Source organism: Balaenoptera physalus (genome assembly GCF_965194825.1).
Source record: "Balaenoptera physalus genome assembly, chromosome: 8".
NCBI lineage: Eukaryota > Metazoa > Chordata > Mammalia > Artiodactyla > Balaenopteridae > Balaenoptera > Balaenoptera physalus.
Genome location: NC_138887.1, coordinates 106,073,428 through 106,093,237, shown reverse-complemented (window position 1 = coordinate 106,093,237; position 19,810 = coordinate 106,073,428). Strand labels below are relative to the sequence as shown.

Sequence of the window (19,810 nt, the reverse complement as noted above, 5' to 3'; positions counted from 1 at the left end):
AGCCACATGTCTCATTATGTACCCACCATCTTCAGCTAGGTGAACCACAGGATCTTCCTTGATGCTTGCATAAAGGGTTTCTATATCCAGGCCTGTTGGGATGTACATTCGCTCAGTATTAGAAGGGGTCCAATCTGGAGAAAAAGAGAAAACAGAGGGACCTTCAAGATGGCGGAGGAGTAAGACGTGGAGATCACCTTCCTCCCCACAAATAAATCTACATGTGGAACAACTCCTACAGAACACCTACGGAACGCTGGCAGACGACCTCAGACTTCCCAAAAGGCAAGAAACTCCCCAAGTACCTGGGTAGGGCAAAAGAAAAAAGAAAAAACAGAGACAAAAAATAGGGACGGGACCTGCACCTCTGGGAGGGAGCTGTGAAGGAGGAAAGGTTTCCACACACTAAGAAGCCCCTTCACTGGCGGAGACAGGGGGTGGTGGGGGGAAAGCTTCAGAGCCACGGAGGAGAGCACAGCAACAGGGGTGCGGAGGGCAAAGTGGAGAGATTCCCGCACAGAGGATCGGTGCCAACCAGCACTCACCAGCCCAAGAGGCTTGTCTGCTCACCTGCCAGGGCGGGTGGGGGCTGGGAGCTGAGGCTCCAGCTTTGGAGGTCAGACCCCAGGGAGAGGACTGGAGTTGGCTGCATGAACACAGCCTGAAGGGGGCTAGTGCACCACAGCTAGATGGGAGGGAGCCCGGGAAAAACTCTGGACCTGCCTAAGAGGCAAGAGACCCTTGTTTCGGGGTGCACGAGGAGAGGGGATCCAGAGCACTTCCTAAACGAGCTCCAGAGACGTGTGTGAGCCACGGCTATCAGCGCGGACCCCAGAGACGGGCATGAGACGCTAAGGCTGCTGCTGCTGCCACCAAGAAGCCTGTGTGCAAGCACAGGTCACTGTCCACACCTCCCCTCCGGGGAGCCTGTGCAGCCCGCCACTGCCAGGGTCCCGTGATCCAGGGACAACTTCCCCGGGAGAACACACGGTGCACCTCAGGCTCTTAAAACGTCATGCTGGCCTCTGCTGCCGCAGGCTCGCCCCGTATTCCATACCCTCCCTGCCCCCTGGCCTGAGTGAGCCAGAGGCCCCTAATCAGCTGCTACTTAAATCCTGTCCTGTCTGGGCAGGGAGCAGATGCCCTCAGGCAACCTACACGCAGAGGCGGGTCCAAATCCAAAGCTGAACCCCAGGAGCTGTGCGAACACAGAAGAGAAAGGGAAATTTCTCCCAGCAGCCTCAGGAGCAGCGGATTAAATCTCCACAATCAACTTGATGTAACCTGCATCTGTGGAATACCTGAATAGACAACAAATCATCCCAAAATTGAGGCAGTGGACTTTGGGAGCAACTGTAGACTTGGGGTTTGCTTTCTGCATCTAATTTGTTTCTGGTTTTATGTTTATCTTAGTTTAAAATTTAGAGCTTATTTTCATTGGTAGATTTGTTTATCAAATCTGGTTGCACTCTTCCTTTTTTTAAATTTATATACATATTCTTTCCTTTTTTCTTTTTGTGAGTGTGTATGTGTATGTTTCTTTGTGTGATTTTGTCTGTATAGCTTTGCTTTTACCATTTGTCCTAGGGTTCTGTCTGTGGTTTGTTTTTTTTTTCCTGGTATAGTTTTTAGCGCTTGTTATCATTGGTGGATTTGTTTTTCGGCCTGGTTGCTCTCTTTATTTTTATTACTTTTGTTTTTAATATTTATCTTTTATTTTAATAACTTTATTTTGTTTTACTTTCTTTCTTTTTTTTTTTTCCCTCCCTTTCCTCCCTTTTCATCTGAGCCGAGTGGCTGACAGGGTCTTGGTGCTCTGGCTGGGTGTCAGACCTGAGCCGAGTTCAGGACACTGGTCTACCAGAGACCTCCCTGCCCCACATAATATCAAACGGTGAAAGCTCTCCCAGAGATCTCCATCTCAACGCTAAGACCCAGCTCCACGCAACGACCAGCAAGCTACAGTACTGGACACCCTATGCCAAACAACTAGCAAGACAGGAACACAACCCCACCCATTAGCAGACAGGCTGCCTAAAATAATAATAAGGTCACAGACACCCCACGACACACCACCGGACGTGGTCCTGCCCGCCAGACAGATAAGATCCAGCCTTATCCACCAGAATACAGGCACCAGTCCCCTCCACCAGGAAACCTACACACCCCACTGAACCAATCTTACCCACTGGGGGCAGAAACTAAAAACAGTGGGAACTAGGAACCTGCAGTCTGCAAAAAGAAGACCCCAAACACAGTAACTTAAGCAAAATGAGTAAACAGAGAAATACACAGCAGATGAAGGAGCAAGGTAAAAACCCACCAGATGAAACAAATGAAGAGGAAATAGGCAGTTCACCTGATAAAGAATTCAGAGTAATGATAGTAAAGATGATCCAAAATCTTGGAAATAGATGGAGAAAATATAAGAAACGTTTAACAAGGACCTAAAAGAACTAAAGAGCAAACAAACAATGATGAACAACACAATAAATGAAATTAAAAATTCTCTAGAAGGAATCAATAGCAGAATAACTGAGGCAGAAGAACGGATAAGTGACCTGGAAGGTAAAACAGTGGAAATAACTACCACAGAGCAGAATAAAGTAAAAAGAATGAAAAGAATTGAGGACAGTCTCAGAGACCTGTGGGACAACATTAAACACACCAACATTTGAATTATAAGGGTCCCAGAAGAGAAAAGAAAAAAAAAATGGACTAAGAAAATATTTGAAGAGATTATAGTTGAAAACTTCCCTAATATGGGAAAGGAAATAGTCAATCAAGTCCACGAAGTGTAGAGAGTCCCATACAGGATAAATCCAAGGAGAAACACGCCAAAACACATATTAATCAAACTATCAAAAATTAAATACAAAGAAAAACTATTAAAAGCAACAAGCAAAAAGCAACAAATAACATACAAGGGAATCCCCATAAAGTTAACAGCTGATCTTTCAGCAGACTCTGCAAGCCAGAAGGGAGTGGCAGGACATATTTAAAGTGATGAAAGGGAAAAACCTACAACCAAGAATACACTACCCAGCAAGGATCTCATTCACATTTGACAGAGAAATTAAAACCTTTACAGAGGTCTTCCCTGGTGGCACAGTGGATAAGAATCCCCCTGCCAATGCAGGACACATGGGTTCGAGCCCTGGTCCAGGAAGATCCCACATGCCACAGAGCAGCTAAGCCTGTGCGCCAAAACTATTGAGCCTGCACTCTAGAGCCCGTGAGCCACAACTACAGAAGCCCATGCACCGCAACTACTGAAGTCCACGCACCTAGAGCCCGTACTCTGCAACAAGAGAAGCCACCGCAATAAGAAGCCCAGGCACCACAATGAAGAGTAGCCCCAGCTTGCCACAACTAGAGATAGCCCGTGTATAGCAATGAAGACCCAACGCAGCCAAAAATAAATTTAAAAAAACCTTTACAGTAAAGCAAAAGTTCTTTAAAAGAAATCAGCACCACCAAATCAGCTTTACAACAAATGCTAAAATAACTTCTCTAGGCAGGAACACAAGAAAAGGAAAAGACCTACAAAAACAAACCCAAAACAAGTAAGAAAATGGTAATAGGAACATACATATCAATAATTACCTTAAATGTAAATGGAGTAAATGCTCCAAACAAAAGACACAGACTGGCTGAATGGATAAAAAACAAGACCCATATATATGCTGTCTACAAGAGACCCACTTCAGACCTAGGGACACATACAGACTGAAAGTGAGGGGATGGAAAAAGATATTCCATGCAAATGGAAATCAAAAGAAAGCTGGAGTAGCAATTCTCATATCAGACAAAATAGACTTTAAAATAAAGACTATTACAAGAGACAAAGAAGGACACTATATAATGATCAAGAGATCACTCCAAGAAGAAGATACAACAATTGTAAAAATTTAGGCACCCAACATAGGAGCACCTCAATACATAAGGCAAATGCTAGCAGCCATAAAAGGGGAGATTGACAGTAACACAATAATAGCAGGGGACTTTAACACCCCACTTTCACCGATGGACAGCTCATCCAAAATGAAAATAAATAAGGAAACACAAGCTTTAAATGACATATTAAACAAGATGGACTTAAGTGGTATATATAGGACATTCCATCCCAAAACAACAGAATACAATTTCCTCTCAAGTGCTCATGGAACTTTCTCTAGGATAGATCATATCTTGGGTAACAAATCAAGCCTTGGTAAATTTAAGAAAATTGAAATCGTATCAAGTATCTTTTCCGACCACAACACTATAAGACTAGATATCAATTATAGGAAAAAAAATCTGTAAAAAATACAAACACATGGAGGTAAACAAGACACTACTAAATAACCAAGAGATCACTGACGAAATCAAAGAGGAAATCAAAAAATACCTAGAAACAAATGACAATGAAAACACGATGACCCAAAACCTATGGGATGCAGCAAAAGCAGATCTAAGAGGGAAGTTTATAGCAATACAATCCTACCTCAAGAAACAAGAAACATCTCAAATAAACAACCTAACCTTACACCTAAAGCAATGAGAGAAAGAAGAACAAAAAGTTAGCAGAAGGAAAGAAATCATAAAGATCAGACTAAAAATAAATGAAAACGAAATGAAGGAAATGATAGCAAAGATCAATAAAACTAAAAGCTGTTTTTTTCAGAAGATAAACAAAATTGATGAACCATTAGCCAGACTCATCAAGAAAAAAAGGGAGAAGACTCAAATCAATAGAATTAGAAATGAAAAAGGAGAAGTAACAACTGACACTGCAGAAATACAAAGGATCATGAGAGATAACTACAAGCAACAATATGCCAATAAAATGGACAACCTGGAAGAAGTGGACAGATTCCTAGAAAAGCACCATGTTCCAAGACTGAACCAGGAAGAAACAGAAAATGTAAACAGACCAATCAGAAGCACTGAAATTGAGACTGTGATTAAAAATCTTCCAACAAACAAAAGCCCAAGACAAGATGGCTTCACAGGCGAATTCTATCAAACATTTAGAGAAGAGCTAACACCTATCCTCCTCAAACTCTTCCAAAATACAGAAGAGGGAGGAACACTCCCAAACTCATTCTACGAGGCCACCATCACCCTGATACCAAAACCAGACAAAGATGTCACAAAGAAAGAAAACTACAGGCCAATATCACTGATGAACACAGATGCAAAGATCCTCAACAAAATATTAGCAAACAGAATCCAACAGCACATTAAAAGCATCATACACCATGATCAAGTGGGATTTTTCCTAGGAATGCAAGGATTCTTCAATATATGCAACTCAATCAATTTGATACACCATATTAACAAATTGAAGGATAAAAACCATATGATTATCTCAACAGATGCAGAAAAAGCTTTCAACAAAATTCAACACCCATTTATGATAAAAACCCTCCAGAAAGTAGGCAGAGAGGGAACTTACTCAATATAATAAAGGCCATATATGACAAACTCACAGCCAGTATCGTTCTCAGTGGTGAAAAACTGAAATTGTTTCCACTAAGATCAGGAACAAGACAAGGTTGCCCACTCTCACCACTATTATTCAACATAGTTTTGGAAGTTTTAGCCACAGCAATCAGAGAAGAAAAAGAAATAAAAGGAATCCAAATTGGAAAAGAAGAAGTAAAACTGTCACTGTTTGCAGGTGACATGATACTATACATAGAGAATCCTAAAGCTGCTACCAGAAAACTCCTAGAGCTAATCAATGAATTTGGTAAAGTTGCAGGATACAAAATTAATACACAGAAATCTCTTGCATTCCTGTACACTAATGATGAAAAATCTGAAAGAGAAATTAAGGAAACACTCCTATTTACCACTGCAAGAAAAAGAGTAAAATACCTAGGAATAAACCTATCTAAGGAGACAAAGGACCTCTATGCAGAAAACTATAAGACACTGATGAAAGAAATTCAAGATGATATAGACAGATGGAGAGATATACCATGTTCTTGGATTGGAAGAATCAACATTGTGAAAATGACTATACTACCCAAAGCAATCTACAGATGCAATGCAATCCCTATCAAACCACCAATGGCATTTTTCACAGAACGAGAACAAAAAATTTCACAATTTGTATGGAAACACAATAGACCCCAATAGCCAAAGCAATCTTGAGAAAGAAAAACGGAGCTGGGGGAATCAGGCTCCCTGACTTCAGACTATACTACAAAGCTACAGTGATCAAGACAGTATGGTACTGGCACAAAAACAAATATAGATCAGTGGAACAGGAGAGAAAGCCCAGAGATAAACCCACAAACATATGGTCACCTTATCTTTGATAAAGGAGGCGAGAGTATACAATGAAGAAAAGACAGCCTCTTCAATAAGTGGTGCTGGGGAAACTGGACAGCTATATGTAAAAGAATGAAATTAGAACACGCCCTAACACCATACACAAAAATAAACGCAAAATGGATTAAAGAGCTAAATGTAAGGCCAGACAGTATCAAATTCTTAGAGGAAAACACAGGCAGAACACTCTATGACATAAATCACAGCAAGATCCTTTTTGACCCACCTCCTAGAGAAATGGAAATAAAAACAAAAATAAACAAATGGGACCTAATGAAACTTAAAAGCTTTTGCACAGCAAAGGAAACCATAAACAAGATGAAAAGACAACCCTCAGAATGGGAGAAAATATTTGCAAATGAAGCAACTGAGAAAGGATTAATTTCCAAAATATACAAGCAGCTCATGCAGCTCAATATCAAAAAAACAACCCAATCTAAAAATGGGCAGAAGACCTAAATGGACATTTCTCCAAAGAAGACATACAGATGGCCAACAAACACATGAAAGGATGCTCCACATCACTAATCATCAGAGAAATGCAAATCAAAACTACAATGAGGTATCACCTCACACGGGTCAGAATGGCCATCATCAGAACAGCAACAAACAATAAATGCTGGGGAGGGTGTAGAGAAAAGGGAACCCTCTTGCACTGTTGGTGGGAATGTAAATTGATACAGCCACTATGGAGAACAGTATGGAGGTTCCTTAAAAAGCTAAAAATAGAACTACCATATGACCCAGCAATCCCACTTCTGGGCATATACCCTGAGAAAACCATAATTCAAAAAGAGTCATGTGCCACAATGTTCATGGCAGTACTATTTACAATAGCCAGGACATGGAAGCAACCTATGTGTCCATCAACAGATGAATGGATAAAGAAGATGTGGCAGATATATACAGTGGAACATTACTCAGCCATAAAAAGAAACGAAATTGAGTTATTTGTAGTGAGGTAGATGGAGCTAGAGACTGTCATAGAGAGTGAAGTAAGTCAGAAAGAGAAAAACAAATACCATATGCTAACACATATATATGGAATATTAAGAAAAAAAAGTGGTTCTGAAGAACTGAGGGCAGGACAGGAATAAAGATGCAGACGTAGAGAATGGACTTGAGGACACGGGGAGGGGGATGGGTAAGCTGGAACGAAGTGAGAGAGCGGCATGGACATACACTACCAAATGTAAAATAGATACCTAGTGGGAAGCAGCCACATAGCACAGGGAGATCAGCTTGGTGCTTTGTGTCCACCTAGAGGCGTGGGACAGGAAGGCTGGGAGGGAGACGCAAGAGGGAGGAAAAATGGGGATATATGTATATGTATAGCTGATTCACCTTGTTATACAGCAGAAACTAACACACCATTGTAAAGCAATTATATTCCAATAAAGATGTTGAAAAATAAAAAATAAAAAAGGGAAAAAAAAGAGAAAACATTAATTGAATATGACTTCAAAAGAAAAGAGGAAAATTTTATTGTATATTTTCAAATTATTCATTGGTAGATCTAGGCTCAAATTTAGTGTTTTATGCAAAGCTGGATTTTACCAAGGGTTCATTGAAAGTAACAATGAGCATGGTCACACTTTAACAAAACCCATAACATTTCATTTGCACCTTGGCTCTAAGTTATTATATAGTTCATGATTATTTTGTGTCATCATAGATTTTATACTGAAGTTTCATTTCTCCTGGGTGCTTGATGCCTTTCTAACCTACCTCTGGGAATTTTTTTTTTTTTAGTTTTTATTTATTTATTTATTTATGGCTGTGTTGGGTCTTCGTTTCTGTGCGAGGGCTTTCTCTAGTTGTGGCAAGCAGGGGCCACTCTTCATCACGGTGCGCGGGCCTCTCACTATCGTGGCCTCTCTTGTTGCGGAGCACAGGCTCCAGACGCACAGGCTCAGCAATTGTGGCTCACGGGCTTAGTTGCTCCGCGGCATGTGCGATCCTCCCAGACCAGGGCTCGAACCCGTGTCCCCTGCATTAGCAGGCAGATTCTCAACCTCTGCGCCACCAGGGAAGCCCGACCTCTGGGAATCTTGCTCCACATTTTATTCTCCCTTTCCCTGCATCTTCAGCCTCTTGCTTGATAATGGTTATCCCCTAAGCTTATACACATGGTTCAAGTTTCTTTTGTCTCTCCATAGGAAGGCTATCCTTGGAGCCCCACCTTTTTCCTTACCTATACCAGCTTTCGTACTCTTCATTATTTTTAGGATGAAATTTTTGACCATGATCTATCTGATTGGAAAAAAATGACTTTATGGCCCAACTACCCTCATTGTTCCCACTTTTTAGTGGACAAGAATTTGGTGATGACTCATTCTCCTACTTCTCTTTTATTATTGGCTGTTATGTGTCAGACTATGCTTGGCTCTGGGAATAAATATGTTCCAATAGAGGAAGCCAGCCTCTATGATCCCAAATATATTCACTGAAACAATAAACAAAAGAACTTGGTGATGAGAAACAAGTATCACTTGGCAAACATGTTTTGGGGATTATATGTATAACTGCTTTAGCAACAGAAGTGTGTTTGACACAATGAATAGGGGTCAAGTCTAGCTACAGAAAAAGCACAGACTAGAATACTGATGCAAAGATGCATCAGTGTACATTGTAGGGTTAACTGAACAACACACAACCAAGTAAACTGACAATAAACAATAAACCAAACTAAAATTTAAAAGTGAGACTCTCATTAGTTGAAAACTTAACTCAAACCAAAATTAATCATGAACTGATAATATAGCATCTGTCCTGAAATTTTTGGGAATTTCAGCTATTTGTCTTTTTTTTTTTTAACATCTTGATATATAAAGCTATATATCTGCCCTTTAAAAAGAGTACAGCCATCTCATTTTATATCTTTGCGCAATTTGTTTCAGGATACCTTTTCTTACTTAGGTTACAAAGTTATTTCATTTTCTTCTCTCTCTCTTAAAAGCAAAAGGAGCCTATTTGGCTCACAGAGGAATTAACCTAATGTCTGTGTACAAATGGAGTATGATTTGCTATCCCTGTAAACTTCGAAACTTCAGAATCCCTGATGAAAACTTCCTGTAACAACAGTATTTTCTTAATAGAAATTCTTTGGGCATTGATTACAAAAGGTGTTCCAGGGGGAGCTTCAATATGGCGGAAGAGTAAGAAGTGGAGATCACATTCCTCCCCACAAATATATCAGAAATACATCTACATGTGGAAAAACTCCTACAGAACACCTACTGAACGCTGGCAGACCTCAGACCTCCCAAAAGGCAAGAAACTCCCCACGTACCTGGGTAGGGCAAAGAAAAAAGAAAAAACAGAGACAAAAGAATACGGATGGGACCTGCACCAGTGGGAGGGAGCTGTGAAAGAGGAAAGGTTTCCACACACTAAGAAGCCCCTTCACTGGCAGAGACAGGGGGTGGCGGGGGGGAAGCTTCAGAGCCATGGAGGAGAGCACAGCAACAGGGGTGCGGAGGGCAAAGGGGAGAGGTTCCCACACAGAGGATCGGTGCCAACCAGCACTCATCAGCCCGAGAGGCTTGTCTGCTCACCCGCCAGGGCGGGTGGGGGCTGGGAGCTGAGGCTCCAGCTTTGGAGGTCAGACCCCAGGGAGAGGACTGGGGTTGGCTGCATGAACACAGCCTGAAGGGGGCTAGTGCGCCACAGCTAGATGGGAGGGAGTCCGGGAAAAACTCTGGACCTGCCTAAGAGGCAAGAGACCCTTGTTTCGGGGTGCACGAGGAGAGGGGATCCAGAGCGCTGCCTAAACGAGCTCCAGAGACGGGTGTGAGCCACGGCTATCAGCGCGGACCCCAGAGACGGGCATGAGACGCTAAGGCTGCTGCTGCCGCCACCAAGAAGCCTGTGTGCAAGCACAGGTCACTGTCCACACCTCCCCTCCAGGGAGCCTGTGCAGCCCGCCACTGCCAGGGTCCCGTGATCCAGGGACAACTTCCCCGGGAGAACACACGGCGCACCTCAGGCTCTTAAAACGTCATGCTGGCCTCTGCCACCGCAGGCTCGCCCCGTATTCCATACCCTCCCTGCCCCCTGGCCTGAGTGAGCCAGAGGCCCCTGATCAGCTGCTACTTAAACCCCGTCCTGTCTGAGTGGGAACAGACGCCCTCAGGCCACCTACACGCAGAGGTGGATCCAAATCCAAAGCTGAACCCCAGGAGCTGTGCGAACAAAGAAGAGAAAGGGAAATTTCTCCCAGCAGCCTCAGGAGCAGTGGATTAAATCTCCACAATCAACTTGATGTAACCTGCATCTGTGGAGTACCTGAATAGACAACAAATCATCCCAAATTGAGGAGGTGCACTTTGGGAGCAATGATATATATATTTTTTCCCTTTTTCTCTTTTTCTGAGTGTGTATGTGTATGCTTCTGTGTGTGATGTTGTCTGTATAGCTTTGCTTTTACCATTTGTTCTAGGGTTCTGTCTGTCCATTTTCTTTTTTTTAGTACAGTTTTTAGCACTTGTTATCATTGGTGGATTTGTGTTTTGGTTTGGTTACTCTCTTCTTTCTTTTTTTATTACTTAACAGAAATTTTTTTTCATATTTATTTTTTATTTTAATAACTATTTTATTTTATTTCATTTTTTATCTTCTTCTTTCTTTCTTTTCTCCCTTTTATTCTGAGCCGTGTAGATGACAGGCTCTCAGTGCTCCAGCCAGGTGTCAGGGCTGTACCTCTGAGGTGGGAGAGCCAAGTTCAGGACACTGGTCCACAAGAGACCTCCCAGCTCCACGTAATATCAAACAGCGAAAATCTCCCAGAGAACTCCATCTCAACACCAAGACCCAGCTCCAGTCAATGACCAGCAAGCTACAGTGCTGGACACCCTATACCAAACAACTAGCAAGACAGGAATACAACCTCATCCATTAGCAGAGAGGCTGCCTAAAATCATAATAAGGCCACAGACACCCCAAAACACACCACCAGACGTGGACCTGCCCACCAGAAAGACAAGATCCAGCCTCATCCACCAGAACACAGGCACTAGTCCCGTCCACCAGGAAGCCTACACAACCCACTGAACCAACCTTACCCACTGGGGGCAGAACCAAAAACAATGGGAAATACGAACCTGCAGCCCGAGAAAAGGAGACCCCAAACACAGTAACTTAAGCAAAACAAGAAGACAGAGAAACACACAGCAGATGAAGGAGCAAGACAAAAACTGACCAGAACTAACAAATGAAGAGGAAATAGGCAATCTACCTGAAAAAGAATTCAGCATAATGATAGTAAATATGATCCAAAATCTCGGAAATAGAATGGAGAAAATAAAAGTTTAACAAGGACCTAAAAGAACTAAAGAGCAAACAAACGATGAACAACACTATAAATGAAATTAAAAATTCTCTAGAAGGAATCAATAGCAGAATAACTGAGGCAGAAGAATGGATAAGTGACCTGGAAGATAAAATAGTGGAAATAACTACCGCAGAACAAAACAAAGAAAAAAGAATGAAAAGAACTGAGAACAGTCTCAGAGACCTCTGGGACAACATTAAACACACCAACATTTAAATTATAGGGGTCCCAGAAGAAGAAGAGAAAAAAAGGGGCTCAAAAAATATTTGAAGAGATTATAGTTGAAAACTTCCCTAATATGGGGAAGGAAATAGTCAATCAAGTCCAGGAAGTGCAGAGAGTCCCATACAGGATAAATCCAAGGAGAAACATGCCAAGACCCATATTAATCAAACGTTCAAAAACTAAATACAAAAAAAAAAATTAAAAGCAGCAAGCGAAAAGCAAGAAATAACATACAAGGGAATCCCCATAAGGTTAACAACTGATCTTTCAGCAGACACTCTGCAAGCCAGAAGGGAGCGGCAGGACATATTTAAAGTGATGAAAGGGAAAAACCTACAACCAAGATTACTCTACCCAGCAAGGATCTCATCCAGATTCAACGGAGAAATTAAAACCTTTAGAGACAAGCAAAAGCTAAGAGAGTTCAGCACCACCAAACCAGCTTTACAACAAATGCTAAAGGAACTTCCCTAGGCAGGAAACACAAGAGAAGGAAAAGACCTACAATAACAAACCCAAAATAATTAAGAAAATGGTAATAGGAATATTATTATCGATAATTACCTTAAATGTAAATGGAATAAATGTTCCAACCAAAAGATATAGACTGGCTGAATGGATACAAAAAAAGACCCGTATATATGCTGTCTACAAGAGACCCACCTCAGACCTAGAGACACATACAGATTGAAAGTGAGGGGATGGAAAAAGATATTCCATGCAAATGGAAATCAAAAGAAAGCTGGAGTAGCAATTCTCATATCAAACAAAATAGAGTTTAAAATAAAGACTATTACAAGAGACAAAGAAGGACATTACATAATGATCAAGGGATCAATCCAACAAGAAGATATAACAATTGTAAATATTTATGCACCCCACATAGGAGCACCTCAATACATAAGGCAAATACTAACAGCCATAAAAGGGGAAATCAAGAGTAACACAATCATAGTGGGGGACTTTAACACCCCACTTTCACCAATGGACAGATCATCCAAAATGAAAATAAATAAGGAAACACAAGCTTTAAATGATACATGAAACAAGATGGACTTAATTGATATTTATAGGACATTCCATCCAAAAACAACAGAATACACATTCTTCTCAAGTGCTCATGGAACATTCTCCAGGATAGATCATATCTTGGGTAACAAATCAAGCCTTGGTAAATTTAAGAAAATTGAAATCGTATCAAATATCTTTTCTGACCACAACACTATAAGACTAGATAACAATTACAGGAAAAAATCTGTAAAAAATACAAACACATGGAGGCTAAACAATACACTACTTAATAACCAAGAGATCACTGAAGAAATCAAAGGGGAAATCAAAAAATACCTAGAAACAAATGACAATGAAAACACGACGACCCAAAACCTATGGGATGCAGCAAAAGCAGATCTAAGAGGGAAGTTTATAGCAATACAATCCTACCTCAAGAAACAAAAAACATCTCAAATAAACAACCTAACCTTACACCTAAAGAATGAGAGAAGGAAGAACAAAACAACCCCAAAGTTAGTAGAAGGAAAGAAATCATAAAGATCAGACTAAAAATAAATGAAAAAGAAATGAAGGAAACAACAGCAAAGATCAAGAAAACTAAAAGCTGGTTCTCTGAGAAGATAAACAAAATTGATAAACCATTAGCCAGACTCATCAAGAAAAAAAGGGAGAAGACTCAAATCAATAGAATTAGAAATGAAAAAGGAGAAGTAACAACTGACACTGCAGAAATACAAAGCATCATGAGAGATTACTACAAGCAACTATATGTCAATAAAATGGACAACCTGCAAAAATGGACAAATTCTTAGAAAAGCAGAACCTCCCAAGACTGAACCAGGAAGAAATAGAAAATATGAACAGACCAATCAGAAGCACTGAAATTGAGACTGTGATTAAAAATCTTCCAACAAACAAAAACGCAGGACCAGATGGCTTCACAGGCAAATTCTATCAAACATTTAGAAAAGATCTAACACCTATCCTTCTCACACTCTTCCAAAATATAGCAGAGGGAGGAACACTCCCAAACTCATTCTACGAGGCCACCATCACCCTGATACCAAAACCAGACAAAGATGTCACAAAGAAAGAAAACTACAGGCCAATATCACTGATGAACATAGACGCAAAAATCCTCAACAAAATACTAGCAAACAGAATCCAAGAGCACATTAAAAGGATCATACACCATGATCAAGTGGGGTTTATCCCAGGAATGCTAGGATTCTTCAATATACGCAAATCAATCAATGTGATACACCATATTAACAAATTGAAGGAGAAAAAACACATGATCATCTCAATAGATGCAGAGAAAGCTTTTGACAAAATTCAACACCCATTTATGATAAAACACTCCAGAAAGTAGGCATAGAGGGAACTTTTCTCAACATAATAAAGGCCATATATGACAAACCCACAGCCAACACTGTCCTCAATGGTGATAAACTGAAACCGTTTCCACTACGATCAGGAAGAAGACAAGGTTGCCCACTCTCACCACTATTATTCAATATAGTTTTGGAAGTTTTAGCCACAGCAATCAGAGAAGAAAAAGAAATAAAAGGAATCCAAATCTGAAAAGAAGAAGTAAAGCTGTCACTGTTTGCAGATGACATGATACTATACAGAGAATCCTAAATATGCCTCCAGAAAACTACTAGAGCTATCAATGAATTTGGTAAAGTAGCAGGATACAAAATTAATGCACAGAAATCTCTTGCATTTCTATACACTAATGACGAAACATATGAAAGTGAAATTCAGAAAACACTCCCGTTTACCACTGCAACAAAAAGAATAAAATATCTAGGAAGAAACCTACCTAAGGAGACAAAAGACCTGTATGCAGAAAATTATAAGACACTGATGAAAGAAATTAAAGATGATACAAATAGATGGAGAGATATACCATGTTCCTGGATTGGAAGAGTCAACATTGTGAAAATGACTCTACTACCCAAAGCAATCTACAGATTCAATGCAATCCCTATCAAACTATCACTGGAATTTTTCACAGAACTAGAACAAAAAATTGCACAATTTGTATGGAAACACAAAAGACCTCGAATAGCCAAAGCAATCTTGAGAACGAAAAATGGAGCTGGGGGAATCAGGCTCCCTGACTTCAGACTACATTACAAAGCTACAGTAATCAAGACAGTTTGGTACTGGCACAAAAACAGAAATATAGATCAAGGGAACAGGATAGAAAGCCCAGAGATAAACCCACGCACATATGGTCACCTTATCTTTGATAAAGGAGGCAAGCATATACAGTGGAGAAAAGACAGCCTCTTCAATAAGTGGTGCTGGGAAAATTGGACAGATACATGTAAAAGTACGAAATTAGAACACTCCCTGACACCATGCACAAAAATAAACTCAAAATGGATTAAAGACCTAAGTGTAAGGCCAGACACTATCAAACTCTTAGAGGAAAACATAGGCAGAACACTCTATGACATACATCACAGCAAGATTCTTTTTGACCCAGCTCCCAGAGAAATGGAAATAAGAACACACATAAACAAATGGGACCTAATGAAACTTAAAAGCTTTTGCACAGCAAAGGAAACCATAAACAAGACCAAAAGACAACCATCAGAATGGGAAAAAATATTTGCAAATGAAGCAACTGACAAAGGATTAATCTCCAAGATTTACAAGCAGCTCATGCAGCTCAATAACAAAGAAACGAACAACCAAATCCAAAAATGGGCAGAAGACCTAAATAGACATTTCTCCAAAGAAGATATACAGATTGCCAACAGACACATGAAACAATGCTCAACATCATTAATCATTAGAGAAATGCAAATCAAAACTACAATGAGATATCATCTCACACCGGTCAGAATGGCCGTCATCAAAAAATCTAGAAACAATAAATGCTGGAGAGGGTGTGGAGGAAAGGGAACACTCTTGCACTGTTGGTGGGAATGTAAATTGATACAGCCACTATGGAGAACAGTATGGAGGTTCCTTAAAAAACTAAAAATAGAACTACCATACGACCCAGCAATCCCACTACTGGGCATATACCCTGAGAAAACCATAGTTCAAAAAGAGTCATGTACCAAAATGTTCATTGCAGCTCTATTTACAATAGCCAGGACATGGAAGCAACCTAAATGTCCATCGACAGATGAATGGATAAAGAAGATGTGGCACATATATACAATGGAATATTACTCAGCCATAAAAAGAAATGAAATGGAGGTATTTGTAATGAGGTGGATGGAGTTAGAGTCTGTCATACAGAGTGAAGTAAGTCAGAAAGAGAAAAACAAATACAGTATGCTAACACATATATACGGAATCTAAGGAAAAAAAAAAAAAAGGCCATGAAGAACCTAGTGGCAAGATGGGAATAAAGACACAGACCTACTAGAGAATGGACTTGAGGATATGGGGAGGGGGTGGGGTGAGATGTGACAGGGTGAGAGAGTGTCATGGACATATATACACTACCAAATGTAAAATAGATAGCTAGTGGGAAGCAGCCGCATAGCACAGGGAGATCAGCTCGGTGCTTTGTGACCACCTAGAGGGGTGGGATGGGGAGGGTGGGAGGGAGGGAGATGCAAGAGGGAAGAGATATGGGAACATATTGTATATGTATAACTGATTCACTTTGTTATAAAGCAGAAGCTAACACACCATTGTAAGGCAATTATACTTCAATAAAGATGTTTAAAAAAAAAAATCTGAAAGTGAAATAAAGAAAACACTCCTATTTACCACTGCAACAAAAAGAATAAAATATCTAGGAATAAACCTACCTAAGGAGACAAAAGACCTGTATGCAGAAAATTATAAGACACTGATGAAAAAAATTAAAGATGATACAGACAGATGGAGAGATATACCATGTTCTTGGATTGGAAGAATCAACATTGTGAAAATGACTATACTACCCAAAGCAATCTACAGATTCAATGCAATCCCTATCAAACTACCACTAGAATTTTTCACAGAACTAGAACAAAAAATTTCACAATTTGTATGGGAACACAAAGGACCCCAATAGCCAAAGCAATCTTGAGAAAGAAAAACGGAGCTGGAGGAATCAGGCTCCCTGACTTCAGACTATACTGCAAAGCTACAGTAATCAAGACAGTATGGTACTGGCACAAAAACAGAAATATAGATCAATGGAACAGGATAGAAAGCCCAGAGATAAACCCACACACATATGGTCACCTTATCTTTGATAAAGGAGGCAAGAATATACAGTGGAGAAAAGACAGCCTCTTCAATAAGTGGTGCTGGGAAAACTGGACAGCTACATGTAAAAGAATGAAATTAGAACACTCCCTAACACCATACACAAAAATAAACTCAAAATGGATTAAAGACCTAAATGTAAGGCCAGACACTATCAAACTCTTAGAGGAAAACACAGGCAGAACACTCTGTGACATAAATCACAGCAAGATCCTTTTTGACCCACCTCCTAGAGAAATGGAAATAAAAACAAAAATAAACAAAAGGGACCTAATGAAACTTCAAAGCTTTTGCACAGCAAAGGAAACCATAAACAAGACGAAAAGACAACCCTCAGAATGGGAGAAAATATTCACAAATGAATCAACAGACAAAGGATTAATCTCCAAAATATATAAAGAACTCATGCAGCTCAACATTAAAGAAACAAACAACCCAACCCAAAAATGGGCAGAAGACCTAAATGGACATTTCTCCAAAAAAAACATACAGATGGCCAAGAAGCACATGAAAAACTGCTCAACATCACTAATTATTAGAGAAATGCACATCAAAACTACAATGAGGTATCACCTCACACCAGTTAGAATGGGCATCATCAGAAAATCTACAAACAACAAATGCTGGAGAGGGTGTGGAGAAAAGGGAAGCCTCTTGCACTGTTGGTGGGAATGTAAATTGATACAGCCACTATGGAGAACAGTATGGAAGTTCCTTACAAAACTAAAAATAGAATTACCATATGATCCAGCAATCCCACTACTGGGCATATACCCAGAGAAAACCATAATTCAAAAAGGCACATGCACCCCAGTGTTCATTGCAGCACTACTTACAATAGCCAGGTCATGGAAGCAACCTAAATGCCCATCAACAGATGAATGGATAAAGAAGTTGTGGTACATATATATAATGGAATATTACTCAGCCATAAAAAGGAACGAAATTGAGTCATTTGTTGAGACATGGATGGATCTAGAGACTGTCATACAGAGTGAAGTAAGTCAGAAAGAGAAAAACAAATATCGTATATTAACGCATGTATGTGGAACCTAGAAAAATGGTACAGATGAACCGGTTTGCAGGGCAGATGTTGAGACACAGATGTAGAGAACAAACATATGGACACCAAGGGGGGAAAACCACAGTGGGGTGCAGATGGTGGTGTGCTGAATTGGGCGATTGGGATTGACATGTATACACTGATGTGTATAAAATTGATGACTAATAAGAACCTGCAGTATAAAAAAACAAACAAAAAAACAACTAATACTAAACTTTCTTTGGGTTATTTGTATGGAAATATGTTAATATAAATGTTTCAGACATTACATGAAATTTCTAAAATTCTTATATGTTCTGGTATAATATTATAAGTCATAATTCTACTTATGACTTTAAAATCTGTATCTCAGAAATAACTAAATTTCCTTGTCAATTGCATTATTATGAATCTTCATCAAATGCTTAACCGTGGTCATTTTTAAGTCTTTTGTCATTTACAGACAGTTCTGGGTGCACTCTGATGCTTTTGCAAAAATGTTCCTATAAAAGGGTTTCATCATCAAGGAATTCATGGAAAAGACTCTGACAAGTACAGGTTTCTGGTAGCTGTCTATACTGATGAACTGTTCAGAACTCTAATGGAAAACTGATGAATTCATAAAAGTGCTAACAAAAGATCAAGATGAAAAAAAATTAATTACATGGGACTGAGTGAACTGATGAGGATGATTATAATTTTTGTGACTTTCTGTTTGAATAAAAATAAAAAAATAAAAATAAAAAAAGTCCAAAAAAAACTACAATGAAATATCATCTCACACCGGTCAGAATGGCTGTCATCAAAAAATCTACAAACAATAAATGCTGGAGAGGGTGTGGAGAAAAGGGAACCCTCTTGCACTGTTGGTGGGAATGTAAATTGATACAGCCACTATGGAGAACAGTATGGAGGTTCCTTAAAAAACTAAAAATAGAACTACCATACGACCCAGCAATCCCACTACTGGGCATATACCCTGAGAAAACCATAGTTCAAAAAGAGTCATGTGCCAAAATGTTCATTGCAGCTCTATTTACAATAGCCAGGACATGGAAGCAACCTAAATGTCCATCGACAGATGAATGGATAAAGAAGATTTGGCAGATATATACAATGGAACATTACTCAGCCATAAAAAGAAACGAAATTGAGTTATTTGTAGTGAGACTGTCATACAGAGTGAAGTAAGTCAGAAAGAGAAAAACAAATACCATATGCTAACACATATATATGGAATATTTTTTTAAAAAGTGGTTCTGAAGAACTGAGGGCAGGACAGGAATAAAGATGCAGACGTAGAGAATGGACTTGAGGACACGGGGAGGGGGAAGGGTAAGCTGGGACGAAGTGAGAGAGTGGCATGGACATACACTACCAAATGTAAAATAGATAGCTAGTGGGAAGCAGCCGCATAGCACAGGGAGATCATCTCGGTGCTTTGTGACCACCTAGAGGGGTGGGATAGGGAGGGTGGGAGGGAGGGAGACGCAAGAGGGAAGAGATATGGGGACATGTGTATATGTATAACTGATTCACTTCGTTATAAAGCAGAAACTAACACACCACTGTAAAGCAATTATACTCCAATAAAGATGTTTAAAAAAAAAAAAGGTGTTCCTTTCACAAGATTAATTTAT

At 39.9% G+C, this 19,810-nt stretch overlaps 1 protein-coding gene across 1 annotated transcript in view; it reads right to left on the bottom strand.

Moving 5' to 3' along the window:
• Positions 1–19,810, bottom strand: part of AGBL3 (AGBL carboxypeptidase 3) — a 137,060-nt gene that overhangs the window by 80,991 nt on the left and 36,259 nt on the right. Inside the window, 1 exon segment of the mRNA XM_082473192.1 lies at positions 27–134. Within this exon segment, the coding sequence (XP_082329318.1) occupies positions 27–134 (108 nt within the window).